The 16,080-nt window shown below is 42.6% G+C and overlaps 1 protein-coding gene across 2 annotated transcripts in view; it reads right to left on the bottom strand.

Moving 5' to 3' along the window:
- Positions 1-4,202: 4,202 nt before the first annotated feature.
- frs2a (fibroblast growth factor receptor substrate 2a) overlaps positions 4,203-16,080 on the bottom strand; it is a 30,724-nt gene continuing 18,846 nt past the window's right edge. Inside the window, exons 2-7 of one of the 2 annotated variants that reach the window (XM_028954636.1) lie at positions 11,491-11,587; positions 11,064-11,155; positions 8,991-9,177; positions 7,555-7,719; positions 6,797-6,960; positions 4,203-6,540 (exon numbers count right to left, since the gene is read on the bottom strand). In XM_028954636.1, coding sequence (XP_028810469.1) covers positions 5,482-6,540; positions 6,797-6,960; positions 7,555-7,719; positions 8,991-9,177; positions 11,064-11,129 — 1,641 coding nt within the window. In that variant the 5' untranslated portion in view covers positions 11,130-11,155; positions 11,491-11,587 and the 3' untranslated portion in view covers positions 4,203-5,481. Of the gene's footprint in view, positions 6,541-6,796; positions 6,961-7,554; positions 7,720-8,034; positions 8,064-8,990; positions 9,178-11,063; positions 11,156-11,490; positions 11,588-16,080 lie in introns of those variants that run through there. The other variant, XM_028954637.1, reaches the window with a different exon arrangement.

Below are 16,080 nucleotides of genomic sequence, written 5' to 3'. Positions count from 1 at the left end.
ATTTTTGTTCACGCCATAAGCATGAAATAGATCATTAATTTGCAATCCATACTAAAGAGTTTTTAAAAATATCAAGAAAATGATAATGTTTACATTTCTTAATTTCATTCTGACAGAAAATGTACAGTAGTTCTGTAACATGACACGGTAAACTCTCTCACTCACTCACTTTCCGTTACCACTTAGTCGTGTTACTCAGGGTCTCGGCCCATCCCAGGACACTCACCCAGGATGGGGCACCAGCCCACCGCGGGGTGCGGACCGGCACAATTACTCACCCACTCAATTCAGAGACAATTCAGAGTAGTCAATCTACCCAGCGTACATCTACCTAAGATTATAATGAATGACGAGCAAAACCTGTCAAATAAAAATGATGGATCTGAAATGGATCTGCATTTTTAACTTAAATAAATAAATATTAACTCTCTGGTTCCAAAATGGTGCTATTTTGTTTCTCACCGTGCCCACTTGACTACAATCCTTACACTTATTTCTTGTTCGTTGGCTACCTTTACCTTAAATCTTACACTTGCACAGCTAACGTTTGCACTTTATGTGGCCTGGTTTGTCTGTGTCACACACACGTGCACTTTACGTCATTTTCTTGAACTTGAACATTTACTGTATGTTATAATTTGCAATATAAATGTAAACCTTTCGGGCATGTGAGGTATTGTCAGCTGTGGGTATCGGACAAGATCGAATTTCCCATATGGCTGCAGCTCCTGCTGGTCTGGTGTGTTTCATGTTGTAACACCTGCCCGAGGATATATTTGGAAGGTTGTCTGTGCGCTCATTTATGTCATATATATTTTATGGCAGTGACCTTTTCGAAGGTCATCAATACTATCTCTACTTCTGTCATCCCCGATGTCACCTCTGTTTCAAGTGATGAGTCAGTATTTATTTCCATCATCGCCCTGCTGCTCGCCCCTGTCTGGGGTTACGCGTCTCCTTCCGCTCCCCTTTACGCCAACTGCCCCTCTGTGCAAGTTTTTGTGGTGACGATGGCAATAATGCCGACACAGAGGTCCTGAGACCGCAATGCCTGTGTGACACTTTTAAGGGAAGGAGACAAGATAGAATTCTATCTGCTGGGTCACAGGGTTCAGACGAATCTTCAACTGGAAAAGTCTCTTAATCTATTAATTTATCATCTGCAGACTTGTACTAAAAATAAATTGTCTCGGGTTCAAACCCCAATTACTACCATTGTGTCCCTGAGCAAGTTGCTCTGGGGGTCTGAAAAAGGACGTCAGCTAAATGCCATAAACATAAGGACTGAGGTGTTACCTCCAACATGACGGTTGCATTGTGTGGTGCACAATGATTATTTCACGACAGGACAAGGCAGGGTGGAGCTATCTTGCCAGTGTGCTCACACTCACTCACTTTCCATACCACTCACTTTTCCACTTTCCAGTCCTAGGGGTGACAGATTGCTTCAGTTCTTTTTTAAATTGAGACATTTTTTTTCAGTGTAGAAAGCACAGATATATGTTTTCTTTATAGATTCTTCATGATGGCCAGTCATAATGGCAATTTGAAACTGGGTGGTAGTAGCCTAGTGGGTAACACACTTGCCTATTAACCAGAAGACCCGGGTTCGAATCCCACTTACTACCATTGTGTCCCTGAGCAAGACACTTAACCCTAAGTTGCTCCAGGGAGACTGTCCCTGTTACTGCTGATTGTAAGTCGCTCTGGATAAGGGCGTCTGATAAATGCTGTAAATGTAAATGAAATGACTTTGTATTGTAATTATCTCTACTGGAAACATATGCAGTTGTTCCAGGGCATCTTGCTGAAGGATGACCTGAATATTAGCAGCCACCGTACAGAGCTATCAGTCTACCTTCACGTGGAATGCCTTAACCATGATAATGATGCTTTTTTTATTTCAAGCAAATCTATAGAAAGCACATTTCTTCTCACCTGAAGTAGACAAAGGCAGCACAATCGGCTCATTTTGCTAAAAAAAAAAATATATAAAAAATATATGAAATCATTGTTTATAGCATAATTATTAACCTAATTTGCTAATCAGTATTAAGTGTCATATAAAGAATTGTTGGACTAGCGGTTGAGAAGGTTGCCGGTTTGAATCCCAACCCGCCAAGGTGCCACTGTGATGGTTAAAGGCAGAGGACACATGTGCTGTGCGACAGTGTTTCACAATGACAATCACTTTCACTTAAAGAAGCACCACTAGATGAGCCTGCAAACAAGTGAGCAGGGATTTTTTTTTTTATTGCCCCCCTTGTGGTCTCCAAACACCATTATACCAAATAATAGGGGAATGTTTGCAGTTAGTGTGCACATATTTCGGGATAATGTGCAACTTTACCATTAATGCCATTAATTACTTTGCTACTGATAACTATTAAAATGATCATATATTTACATTTATGACATTTCTCAGATGCCTGATATCCAGAACAACTTACAATCAGTAGTGACAGGGACAGCAACCCTGGAGACACTCAGCATTAAGTGTGTTGCTCAGGGACTGTTGCTTCAGACCGCCTTTAAATTTTTGACAGACAGTCTTTGGAAGCTGAACCAGTGAAAATTGTAGGACAGAATGCTATTACTGAGAGTGAGTTACTAAGCACTCGCCGATAGATTGCCGAGCTACTACTATCTTCGTAGTATAATTGTTTTGGGTGAACATTATATCATATAACAGCTTGAATTGTACAATATTAGCTAAATTTATTAGATGTTACATGTGGTTTTAGGCATTTGAAAAGACTGTAAATATGATCACCTAAATTTTGATCACCTATTTTGACCTGTTAATGCAGCACACGTGAAATATGCGCCTTGCTAAAACTACAGAATCTGTGCGCTTCGCGCAGCGAATTACAGACAGACTTTTGAAAAAAAAAAAAAAGATTATTTATAATCTGTCTGTATGTTTGGTTTGGTGGAGCTGGGTACAAGCACAATTCCACCCCAGTTGCATAAAACTGTGCATAATACTAGATTTGATTTTCCACCATGCAAAGTTAAAATTACGTTTATCAATTTTATTATCACTTTTAATACATCCAAATTAAATTTACCTCTACCTGTTTCCTTAGATTACAATTACATTTACAGTTACTATCCACAAATGTACACAGACTATTTTTCATTCTATCAAAGTGCCATGTATTCAGTGTTGCCCCAAGGAAAGATTTAAAAAGTGTACTTACACTGTTTTGCATTTTCATTAATGAAATTAGTGTTTGAGCTGCCAACAAAGGTTTTGCCACCAAGTACTAAAGCACAGGATTAAATGCTTACTTCATTCATTTTCAGTTGATTTCTAACTATTTTTTTAACACATTCGTATTGTTCTGTTCCTCATTGTACAAATAAAACTTCTATTGAAATTAGAAACTGGAAATTTCTTTGTAAGTGGGCAAACTTACAAAATCAGCAGGGAATCAACTGTATATATGTATATTGAACTAGAACAAAACTGTAGTTTGTAATGCAGACCCAGACACCAGGGCTGCTTCTTTTCTCCCTATCTGTCATTTGTTCAATCTGTTACATTCCACCTTCTGTCCTTGGTCTTATCAGTGGAAGAAGGTGACTCAGAACGCCTTTACCTCGAACAGTCAAGATAAAGAAACTGCTGATGTTACAGCAACATACAAAGCAGGCTGACTCAAACTGAGATGTACCACAACCTCCCAGAGCTCCTTATACACAAGGCAATATGAATACATAACGTAGCGGTCTGTAATTGTTCACCATCTTTTATTGTATTTATATAAGACTTTGTACATGCATCCAGAGTTGCACTATTGCCATAAAGTTTGTGACAGTTCAGTGGGGCCACCTGCTGGTCTTTTGAATGAACTGATTAACCTAATTTATATAGTGATATTTCTTAACTGGCCCATCAGATGCTGGGGGCATATCCCAGTAACAGCAGATGTAGGGGAAAATAAAATTTTTTTAAAAATGTAATGATTGAGGATAAAAAATATATAGATGATATAAAAATATGATTATCATCTCTTTGACCACTTGTAATATTCCAAACCTTTTACTATTATGGATAAAATGAATTTATATTAGATAGACTAAACTACTGAATCTATTGAATGACCAAACAAGCTATATATTTCCGTGAAATAAATGGCACTTAAAGGAACACTGATTGGGACAGCCAGCTTTAGAAAAAAAAAAAAAAAAAATCATACAAAGCAAAAGGATTTTGTTTTTAATTATTTTGCCATGCTACAAAAATAGGGTGTTGGCACTGATGGCATATGTATTTGATGTAAATATCACAAAATACACAATGTTTTTTCTTCCATTGAAAAATACAAACATTTTGGTAAAATAATCAATACCTGAACAATGAAAATATCAAAAATTGCTTTCAATAAAATGTCCATACATTATTGTGGCACGTAACGCCATGAAGAAACCACCCATTCACTGCACAGTCCTTTATGATGTCTGGGAATATAAAAACTATAGGAAAAAATCTGATAGCCCCAAACACACTGAAATCTTTCAAAGACCATACTGATCTAAAAAGGATTTGGCAAATGATCTCCATTTCTTTAACTTTTATTGGCTTAATAAACATTTCTATTAAACTACTTTCATACAATACCTATATTTACGCATTATCTAAAAGTAGGTAGAAAAAAATATATATAATGAGCATCAGAGCATATAATACTTTTTACAGTATGATACAAAAAAAACATTACATACTAGTATCCAGGCTCCTATGTAAGTATTGTAAACACTTTTGTTTATAATCAGGAATGTCATTAAGGACACTTGACCATACTCAAACCAACGGTCCTGGGGTGTCTGTGGGTGCGTGTTTCAGTAAGGTTGGTAATGGTGTGTGTGTTCAAAAGGGCAGTTACTTGAAATATCTATATATTTATAAAGTACACATGCCCAGTCATTTCGAGTACTTTTAGTACAGCCAGCATAAAAGGTAATACAAATTCCAGCTTCTTCTGTGGGTATCTTACTTTGGCGTGTAGTGTACCAGGCTAAAGTGACTAGTGTACCATGTGATCCTTACTCACAGAAAGAGGGGGGAACATTTATAAAAAGGTAGAGTGAAGGAAATTTGGGTTGATTAAAAGACCGCACAGAATCGTACCACAAGAAATAATTAGGAAATTTTGCCAGGTTTGTTTTCAGCCACCATTTGGTGCAAAACAGGAAAGGAACGTACACAGGGAGTAAAACAAGTGTCATCACTCTTTCAAAATGAAAGATCTCAGTAAATGAAGGTCATAAAATAGTGTTCGGTGAAAAGTACCTGGTCTATTCTGTTCCCTTTCAGATAAGCTTTCAGTACACAGTGTAACCCCACAAAGTTTTGAATGTTTAAAGGCTGAAATTTTAAGACAACAAACTGCAGCCATTTGCCTTCAGAAACAAGGATTTCATTCGGTTTTACAAAACATAAAAAGGTGCAACTCGAGACAGTGCTTTACAGGCTCACATCGGCAGGTCAGTACTGTTGTGTCGTGTTTTTCTGGAGGTACCGTCATCGCGTGGCAGTGCTTTTTGCAAGCTGGACATGGCAGCTGTTCGTTCAATGTCTATGACCGCGTACACCTCAGTCCGCCGCGTGGGTGTCTGGGGGAGGGGTGTGGTGGGGGTTTTGGGCGTCTGAGGCCCGCTGGAGTCCGAGCCTTTCTCCATCTCCACCTCGATATAGTTAAGCTGCCTGGGGGACTCGGGCACCCCCACACGCCAGAGGTCAAAGTTAAAGACGGTGGCCTGGGAGCCACAGTCTCGCCGCGGCCGGGCGGAGTCCACTTTGTGTGCGCTTAGGGGTACGGTTACATTCTCTGTGTTGACGTAGTTGTGCGCGGGGTCCAGGCCGTGGTGGAAGTGGGGGAAAAGGGGCGTGTGGAGGGCATGGTGGTGGTAGCCATTTAGCGATGGGGTCTTTGGGGCAAAAGCCTCCTCTTCCTCCTCCTCTGTCTCGGAGTAGGGCTTCCGCATCTCCCAGACAGGCGGCAAGACCGGCAGGTTTTCATAGTTGAGGAGGGCCGTCCGTCGCTGGGCAGAGTTGTTTGCATTCTGGGTGTCGGGAGTAGGGATGGGGGGCCGGGAACGTCTAGGAGCTGGAGCAGGGGCCAAATCGGGGGCCAGGTTCGTACCATTGTGATGCTCGAACGCTGCTTTAGCACCTGACAATGTTGCTGTTGTCTCTTTGCGTTCATCACTATCGTAGCCAGTGTCACAATCTGGGGAGGGGCCCGAGGGGGCCAAACATCCATTGAGGGCCCCACTGGGCTCAGTGTTAACCTCCGATCCTGCAGATTCTCGCTCGACGGCTTCGCGTTGCCTCTGCCGCTGTACGGGGGTGGGAGCCAGCACAAACTTTACACTTGTAGGTTCCAGCAGAACCCGCCCCTCTGATGAGTCACTGGGCGAAGCCGGGACGGCGCTCTCCGGATTGGATAACCGCAGGTCCAGGGGGGCGTGGATGCTGCCACGACTGCGTCGGTCCTCTTGAACACCAGATGTGTTCACGTAAGTGTGTACCTGTGAAATCAATCAAGAAAACAGAACAGGAACAAAACATGGAATTAGATCATTTTTAACATTTTAAATCATATCTTCAATCATGTTACCAACTTCAACCATAACTGAAGAGCATACTTTCCAATACACACAGAGGATAAGTATAACTACTTTTAAACTGCTCAGATATGGAATATGAACGTTGTATTCAACTCGAGGTGGCAGAAAAACATTGTTTCATTACAGAGATCACACAGTCAAACTGTCAGCCTCTCACCGTTTCATCAGCCACCAGAAGAGGGTGTGTGGACTCCTCACCCACAGAGGGCAGACGGGCACTACCAACAGATGGATGCCGACTTGAGGGCCGTGAAGAAGCATCGCCAAATGAAGGGTAACGCCCAATGCCATTGGGTACAGAGGGCACAGAGTAGCCAGGAGCTAAAAGAATCAAGGGAAGAAAATACGCAAGACATGAAGGCAGATATGCTAAAGGGAGAGCCAGGACAAAATTTGGCCCCAGTGGTCTTTAATCATAAAAAGGGGAAGTGGTGGCCTAGCGGCTTAGGAAGCTGACTCTGCTGACCAAGGTGCTACTGAGGTGCCACTAAGCAAAGTATCGTCCCCACACACTGCTCCCCGGGCACCTTCAATGGCTGCCCACTGCTCACTAAGGGTGATGGGTATTTGAAAATAAAATTATAGCTGTCAAAGTTTTTGGTCAAAGCAACCTTGTCATTCTCTGATTAAATAAATAAAACAATTGACAGATTAATCGATTATTAAAATAATCGTTAGCAGCAGCCCTAAAAACCACAGCACTTTTTCCCCCAACTGCCCTCCACCTTTCCTTCCACTCCTCAGTTTTTTTTGCTGATGTTCACAACCCAATTTAACAATTCAGAATGGTCAAACGTGTCTATTGAACTAGTGCTTGGTGTAATATTAACTGTAATGGGCAAGTTCAGTCGGAGCTCACAACTGAAAATGGATGGAGTATTGTATAGTTGTGTGGCGGTGCAGCTGATGTCTTACTGGTAGGGGTTGGAGTATGTGGTGTGCGGGGGACCTCAGTGTCCGTGGGACCAGGATTGGGTTCCAGCACTGGCTCCTCCACCACACTGATACTGTTGTTGTGCATGATGTCCTGCAGCATGTTAAAGATCTCCTCAGCCCGGGCACACTTAAAGGCAAAGATACCTATGAAGTGAGAGAAGAAGAAGAATTCACACCTACTAATCATCCCACAAACATCAAGGTTGAATAAAAAAAAAAGTAGGACAAAACCAAAACTCAAATAGCAACATACACGCATACTCCAACACTATACGGTGCACAGTTTCTACCAAACTAAATGAGGGGAGACACATGTCCACACACAGGGAGGGGGGCGGAGGGACACTTCCGATCTGGTCTACTGAGGACAGCAATACTACGCTCATATGCCGCAATATTGTGTCTGGAAGGGAAACGCAATTGAAAGATGATCTTCCCAGTGGGATAGGCCTGACTTACCAGCCACCAGTCTACACAGCAACCACATCCTTTGGTCAGCATGGAGTTAAAGTGTAAAGGGTGATGTTAACAATGGTGAATGACTGCAGATGTTATCTGTTCATGTTGCGAAGGCCTCAAAGAAGACTGGGGAAATTCATAACTGGGCTAATACCCGATAAAAATAAGTGGAAATAAGAGCAAGATTGCTACGAGATTGCATTGCAAATGCTGAATACTGCAAAGTAAAAGAATCCAACTCAGACATCAATGCAAAAGAAGAAAATAGCTCAAATAAATAATAACCTAAAACATTAAGATAAACAAATGCTATCTGATTTTTTTTTATGACAAAATTATATATATATATACACACACACACACACACACACACACACACACACAGACACACACACACTGTTCATCCAAAAAGTATTCACAGCCCATTACATTTTACATTATTTTATTAAAAATAGAAAAAAAAAAAAAAGAGAGATCACATGTATATTTATTTCACAACCTTTGCTAAATACTTTGTCAATGCACCTTTTATGCAGAAATACTTTGCTCAATACTTTGTCAATGCAGCAATTACAGCCTCTAGTCTAATTGAATATGATGCCAGAAGCTTGGCACACCTTTTCCTTGACCAGTTTGGCCAGTTCCTCTTTGCAGCACCTCTCAAGCACCATCAGGTTGGATGGGAAGCGTTTGTGCAGAGCCATTTTAAACTCTCTCCAGACATGTTCAATCGGATTCAAGTCTGAACTCTGGCTGGGACACTCAAGGACATTCACAGACTTATCCTGAAGCATCCTCTTTGATAACTTGGCTGTGTATTTGTTGTTGTCCTGCTCAAAGACAAACTGTTGCCCCAGTCTGAGTTCAAGAGCGCTCTGGAACAGGTTTTTTTATATACATAAAATTGCTTTATGTATATAATTTCTGTTGTGTATAAGTTGGAGAAAAAGACCTACCCTGGCCTGTTTGGCAGCGCCGGCCGCTCTCGAAGGAGAAGAGGTTGGAGTCGTAGCCGTAGCGGCGCAGGCAGAGGTAGGGCCATTTGACGGCATCACGCTTGCGCGTGTGCAGTATTAGCTCTTCCTCTGTCAGTTCCATCAGACCGGAGCCCAGTTCGTTACCATCATCGTCCACGTTTATGACCTGCACCAGCACAACACACAAACAGATTTGTTTTTTTACTGGTTCCTAAAATTGTTGATTATTTAAAAAAAAAAATAATAATTTTTTTTTTTTTCGTCTAATGAAAGCAGTTTAAAAAAAACAAACAAAAAAAACAATAAAAGACATTTGGAGATTGCCATGTTCCTTGTTTTGCCATGGTGAGTTAATTGTATAACATTTAATAATGATAATAGTTATGTTATATTATGATTAGCATGCGTACTATAGAGCACCTACACAGATGACACCAGTCGAAATTTCAAATGGCAGAACTTTGGTCACAGTAGTATGTGACATTACAGTTTCCTGGCTATAGTAAGAGTGACTTCCAGGCATGCAGCAGGTGGCCCCTGGTACGATCTGTACCACAGTTTCGTTTAATTTTCAGTACGATTAGAGCGTAAAAAGAACAACGTGTTTTTGAAGTGCCACAATATGTCTACTGTCTATCCAAGCATCTTGGAAAGGTTCTGCTGTGCAAGTGCAAAAGTGCAAGAAGGGGTGAGGGCTTGGAGGCACAACAATGGCTGGACATTAAACTGTAAGCGCAAAGCCCTTCTTGAGAGATAATGTAAGTTTATGTCCAATCACTGGACATTTCTGGACTAATTTCAAAATTTATTGCAAAACCGAAACCCTGTGATACCTAATGCCGTATTGGACCATGCAGTTCAATATTTTACTTGGAACTGTTGCACCCCTCCTGACTTCTACTCTTCAGAATAACGGTCTCCTGTTGAGGGCTGTGAGATACAGAAAGAACAGCAGAACCTCACTTAGAACCAAAACAAAAGGAGCTTTATGTTCTACGTTTAGCGAGCAGACTAAGTGGATAATCATTCAGTCCACCCATCTATTAATACATTACACCAATCACATGGCACCCCTTAACTAGCTGCAACAAGTGAAAGCCACACTTGTGCTATCGGAGAGTTCGGGCATAATCCCTTCTCTGTCAAGTGTGCCTGTCACCATAGCCGTTTTAACGAGACTAAAGTTTTTTTTTTAAGAAATCCAAATTCACTAATCCAGGTCAGGTTCATTCTGGGTGGAAGTATAGAGTATATGACACTTATATTGCTTTTTTAACTGGTATTTTCCTTTCAATTTAAAGTTCATCAAATATGTGCTTCTTCTGAATGGACATCTAAATACACCCAGAAAATAATAATTGGCTCATTGTTCAGCCACAAGATGGATTAAATATTTGGTGACTTCTAAAATACTGCTATTTGCCTCTTTAGTTTCAGGCGTCCAAACAATATGTGCACTTTTTAATGCTGCTGCTGCTGTTTTCAACAACACAGTCTAGGTAGAGTTTCTTCATAGTCACGTTGAAGCAGAGACACTAGGCTGCTGGGCCAAGCTGAGCCAAACCACAATAAGCCATTCTTGAGGAAAAACAGCCTCCCGAGAATCAAAACTATGTTTTTGTGAGGCAATAGTGCTTAAAAACACAATGCCACCTAAACTTTAGCAGAAAGACTATTTCTTACTTTATTTCTAACCTAAACCACATTACCAGATGGCACTAAAACATATTCAGCACCTCTTAAAACTGTCCGCTGCTAGCATGAAACAATGCACTGCTCGTTAATAGTGTTGGGTTGGGCAGCAGTTAGCCTCGCTAAAATGCCTTTGAGATTTTAGAAGTGGATTTTTGATCGTCCTTGTTGTATTTTTATTTGTATCTGGAAGGACTATGAGTAAAACACTGAATGTGTATTGTCCTTGTTACAAAAGCAATTTGTAGGCACACAAAACCTTTCAATTCCATAAGAACCTGCTGAGAGACATGGATGTGGGGGGAGGAAGGGATGGATGCGCGCTGTGAGACAGAAGAAATATGAAGGATGAAGACCTACCTTGAATTTGCTTTGATGGTTATCTGGGATGGAATCTTTATCAGGACAGCTACAGCAGCTACCCATGGCTTCTTTAGAAGACCATTTGATCTCTGGAATTGAGAGGAATTATTATTCGAAGTGTAAATGTTCTTAAAATAAATAAATAAACCAGATAAATTGTGGTTAGTAATTTGGATTATTTACACATTTACAGCCAAAGACATGGCGCAAACCCAGATATAAACGGAATTATATTTTAGGATGGACTAAGTTTATACCAGCTTCCTGTTTTTCTGATGGCAGTGCAGATTTTGGCTTTGGAGATAGTTGAGACATACTAGACAATTATTCATGTTGGTGGCATTAATGGACCCAGTGGGGGGTGAAAAAACTCTGATCCAGAGCCTGAAGTCATATTTCATTAACCAGCAGGGGGCAGTCTTACCTAGACGCAGCCATCAACGTTCCTGTTTCCCTCCCCAAACCTCGCCCCCCTCATCCTTCACCATGTCATGATCCACTGGGTTCCCAACCTCAACAGCCTAAAGGGAAAGGAAAAAAAAATGCACAATGAAGGACCCTTCATCTGCAACATGGTCAGAGTTGCTGAGCGCTCAATGATTCTTAAGCTTTTGGGCTCTGCCCTCGCTTGACAAATCAGACCAGTCCTCTCATCAGCACAAAAACAAGGATCCCAACCAGTGGGGAGACAGCGAGGCTGTAATTACAGAAGTGATTTACAACCCGCTGCATTGGCCGGCCCTCTACAGCACCTTCACCACACTCCCACACACTGCAGCCGAAGCAAGGCCACAGAGATCCGAGGCGTAAATATGCACAAACGCATGCACTCCTCAACAAATGTGAAGCAAAACTAAAGGATCTGACGTACCCCAGTGTGTGTTTGTTTACTGGCTAAACCCTAAAGGGGCCCGGCCCCACAAGGTGCAACTGAGAAAAGCACCGTCCCCACACACTGCCACCAGGGTGCCTGTCATGGCTGCCCACTGCTGGTTAAAAAGCAGAGGACACATTTTGTTGTTTCACCGTGTGCTGTTCTGCAGTGTTTCACAGTGACAATCACTTCACTTTCACTTTAAAGAGAAAAGGCTAAGGACAGTGATAGGTAAAGAGCCAGGTATCCTAAAGGATGAGCCAGTAGATGTCACGTGGCAGGTTGCCCCAATCAGACCAAAAGCAAACACAAGACACGGCAGAGGTAAGAGTGAGAGTGTGAAAACAAGAGGAAGTGAGAGAGGGAGGGAATGGTTTAAGGCAATGTCTGCCCACTCAATTTTTCATACTGTGCAGAGAGAGGGAGTGGAAGGGTAAAAAAGAAAAAGCTAAAGAGGCTTCAGTGTAACTCGAACGCAAGGCACAAGAAAACCTACTCCAACAACAGCTAATGCCGGAGAGGGAGAGAGAGAGTCACAGATCTGCAGTCAATATTGTGCCAGATTTAATTATGAATTTATACCAATTTGGGGGATTTGAGTCCTGTAATAGGGTGACTTAGGACTGGGTATCATAAACATCATATTGGAGTTACTCAGTCCAGGACCTTAACGATATTTTTACTAGATGTGGGCCATATCATGTCATTCACAATAATACAGGTAAAAAAAATAATTACACCATATGGTGGAACCATATCGAATCATTCACAATAATACAGGTAAAAATACCGGTGCGTGCGCTGCACTCTACAAAGTGTCTCTGCTACAGAATACTATCTGATTGCTCCTCAACATTATTAATGATGTTAAATGTTAGCGACGTTGACTTACCTGCCTTGAACGTAACTTTTTACGCCGTTACCTTTAAAAATGTGCCATAAACCTGCTGAATATTGGACCTGTTAGTTTGCCATAGTGGAGGGGGAAGCGGAGGTGCATGGCGGTGGCCTCGTAGAAAATTTACACATCATTATTATTATTAATACTTAATAGGCTTCTCTACTCAGGTAAATTTATTTGGTCTTGAAACATTGATAATTGTTCCTTGGTTTGTGGTGTCCTTAACATTTGCCTAGATTGCCTATGTCACAGGCAGGCGCTGCCGTGACCTGCAATGATATGACCTTTTATCCTCCCTCATCTCCAGTACTGGTCATTGAGAAGAAAAAAAAAAAAAAAAAAAAAATCTCCATCTTTGAATGAGTTTTGGGTAATTTACATAATCATGGAAGTGCACCCCGGGCTACTAGCATACATAACATATCTGGGGCAACAACAGCTACAAGCGACAAGCCACAAGCTGCTAGCCAGTTGAAAAATGGGTTTTCTCAACTTGAATGTGATGACAAACACCTATGGTGACGAGCAAATATGCAAAAATGTGGCTCAAAGATCTTACGTAGCAATAATAAATCTAAATACTGGAGGAGATTATCGATACCGCGGTCATTAATAATTTAGCCAGGGGCCTGTTTAATACCAGGTTTTAGAGCACTTGCTAAGTGGGTGTTGGGGGTCCTTTGGTGGCTCTGCCTAGTCCATAAACCCTCCAGGACTACCAGCCCAATCCCACTCAGCCGACTGCAAAATCCACAGTGCCACAAACCCCACCCTACCACTCCCCCGTGTCAGGCCAGTGGGCAGTCACGTCACCTGACTTGCCGCTGCGCGCTCTGGGAAATTCCCAGACTGTGGCAGGGATTGGATTCCAACTCCGTGCCTCCTCTCTTCCTGTCTCTCCATCCTGCGGCTCCCTGCTGTTCCACCTTCCCCCAGATCTAGTGGACGGACCGACCGCAAAAGGTTCTGCGGCCCCTCCACGGTGCCACGGACGCCGAAGAGACAAAACTTCCTAGCTACTGGCGGGCCCACACCCCCCCCGAGCTACTGTACATACTTCCATTATTAATGCAGCCACTGGCAACGCTGCAAGGGGGTGCGTGCACATGCATCCAAACGCAGGCACACACTCGTTATCTATTTTCCACCCGTCCTCCAGCACCATCCAGCATAAACAAGGAGGAGCCTCTCTGTCTGCCACTTCTAAGACATCATGCCGCTCTGGTTTCTTAACCAACAAAGGCAATGGCACTTGTGCTTTCTTCCGACCACGTGTACATCACGACCCAGTGGAGGGCACAGGCTGCGGTGCAGGAGGCGATGGGAAAGGAAGTAGCAGGGTCGATAGCGACGGAGAAAGTGAACGAGGGCGGGGGGGCAGACGTGTGAAGAGGAGCTGATCAGATAAGACCATGCGGTTAGAAGTAGTGGAGGGGGAATTGGGCGAGAGCCAGGGCGGTCTGTGGCAGCGCGCCATCAGACACAAGCGGGCAGCCGAACCGCCGGCTGGCCGGCTGGCGGACCCTCGCCAGCGAAGGATCCTCGCGCCCCTCACATTCCACTCCACATTCCTGGCCTATTCTTAGCCAGGCCCCTGTAGACAAGCCAGCTCCCCTACATCAGATGGGCACTGTGCTTGTGGCCTGATGCCAGCTGCCAGCTGAAGGAGTCGGGGGAGGCCGGAGCCGGGTGGAGACCGGAATGGCCCCTCCCTCTCGGAGTCCGGCGCGGCAGCGAGGCCTGTGGCTGAAAGTGGTGTATTCATGCAACAAGAATTCTCAGAGGAATGCGGACTCTTTCAAACTAGAATTCACAAGCCTGGACCATCACCGGCACTGCAGACTTCATAAACTGCCGGGTCACTTCTCTTTAATGATTTCTCACTACTGCAGGCCTCCTTTCTTCTACAGCAACGAATTAAAAACGATTTTATTCCACATGTAAACAAGGAAACACTGATACCGTAGGACAAAAAAAGATTCTATGTTGTCTGATGTAGTGGGAAAAAAACACAATAAATATGTTAAATGAGCATGTTAAATTAACACACAGATGGGAGGGACTGATTAAGGGACAGATTGCAATTTGGATGTCATGTAGGATAGTCACGGCTAATGTTAACATGTGTGCAAAGTTTATAACACTTCAATGTTGAAATGAGGGGCTTTACTCGGGAGTCTTAAAGATGCTTTGAAGTATTGTTTGAAAGTAAAGTTAAGTGAAAGTGAAGCGATTGTCATTCTGATACACTGCAGCACAGCACACGGTGGACAACGAAATGTGTCCTCTGCTTTTAACCAATCACCTTAGTGTGCAGTGTGTGGGGACAGTACCTTGCTACCCGCAACCTTCAGATTATGAGTCCACTGCCCCACTTGCATACATGCTTAATGATGTATGGAAAATGCGGGTTGCAAACTGCCCTTGAGTTAGCATTCATGTTTTCAGCAATTAGTGGGTCGAGGGGCTGTGTGAAATCGTGTGTCATTTTGACCAGGTGAAGACCGCACTGATGGCATTGATACTGTTGCTAATAAAATAGTAATTGATAATATTGAGTATTTTTTGACTCAATGCGAGTGCTTACATTCATATACATCTGGGAGTCAGCAGACAAACTTCACTTGATCAACAGATGCCTCTGAGATGCAATCTTACTGCTATGAAACACTAGAGTACCTGGGAAAAGGAAATCTGGTATTATGGCACGCATGTTCATTTAAACATGCATTGATTCAGAATACTATACATTTGAAGCATAAAAAAACAGCACAATTATTTTCCACAATTCTACTGAAAGTGATAAAACAGATCAGCGAGAGAGAAGAGTAGAGCGAGCCATACTTGTGATCATTTGGCAAGTCCGGCTGAGATTTGGACCGTACAAAGCAAACCGCCAGAGCAGCCCCAGGACTGGCTGTGTGGTCAGGAACAGTCATGAATATGATTCTGGCTTTAACCAAGGCCTCTGAACAGGCCACACCTTAGCTACTCGCCCACGCACAATCCACACAGATTGGAGGGGAGGGAGGAAAAAAAAAAAAAAAAAAAAAAAAAAAACTGTTGAGGCAAATGTCGACACATCAAGGCGTGCTCAGAAAAACAAATACGTTTCAGCAGAGTGCAAGATCAGAAGAAGGCGCGAGTCAAGAGTTGCCAGGATTATCGGAGCAGCATTTTATCATCTTTACATTCTTGTTAAAAAATATATACCATATATAATAATACAACAATAAAAT

The sequence above is a fragment of the Denticeps clupeoides genome, chromosome 15 (assembly GCF_900700375.1).
Source record: "Denticeps clupeoides chromosome 15, fDenClu1.1, whole genome shotgun sequence".
Classification (NCBI taxonomy): domain Eukaryota; kingdom Metazoa; phylum Chordata; class Actinopteri; order Clupeiformes; family Denticipitidae; genus Denticeps; species Denticeps clupeoides.
Note: the sequence above shows the minus strand (reverse complement) of the source record. Positions and strands in the feature narration are given on the sequence as shown.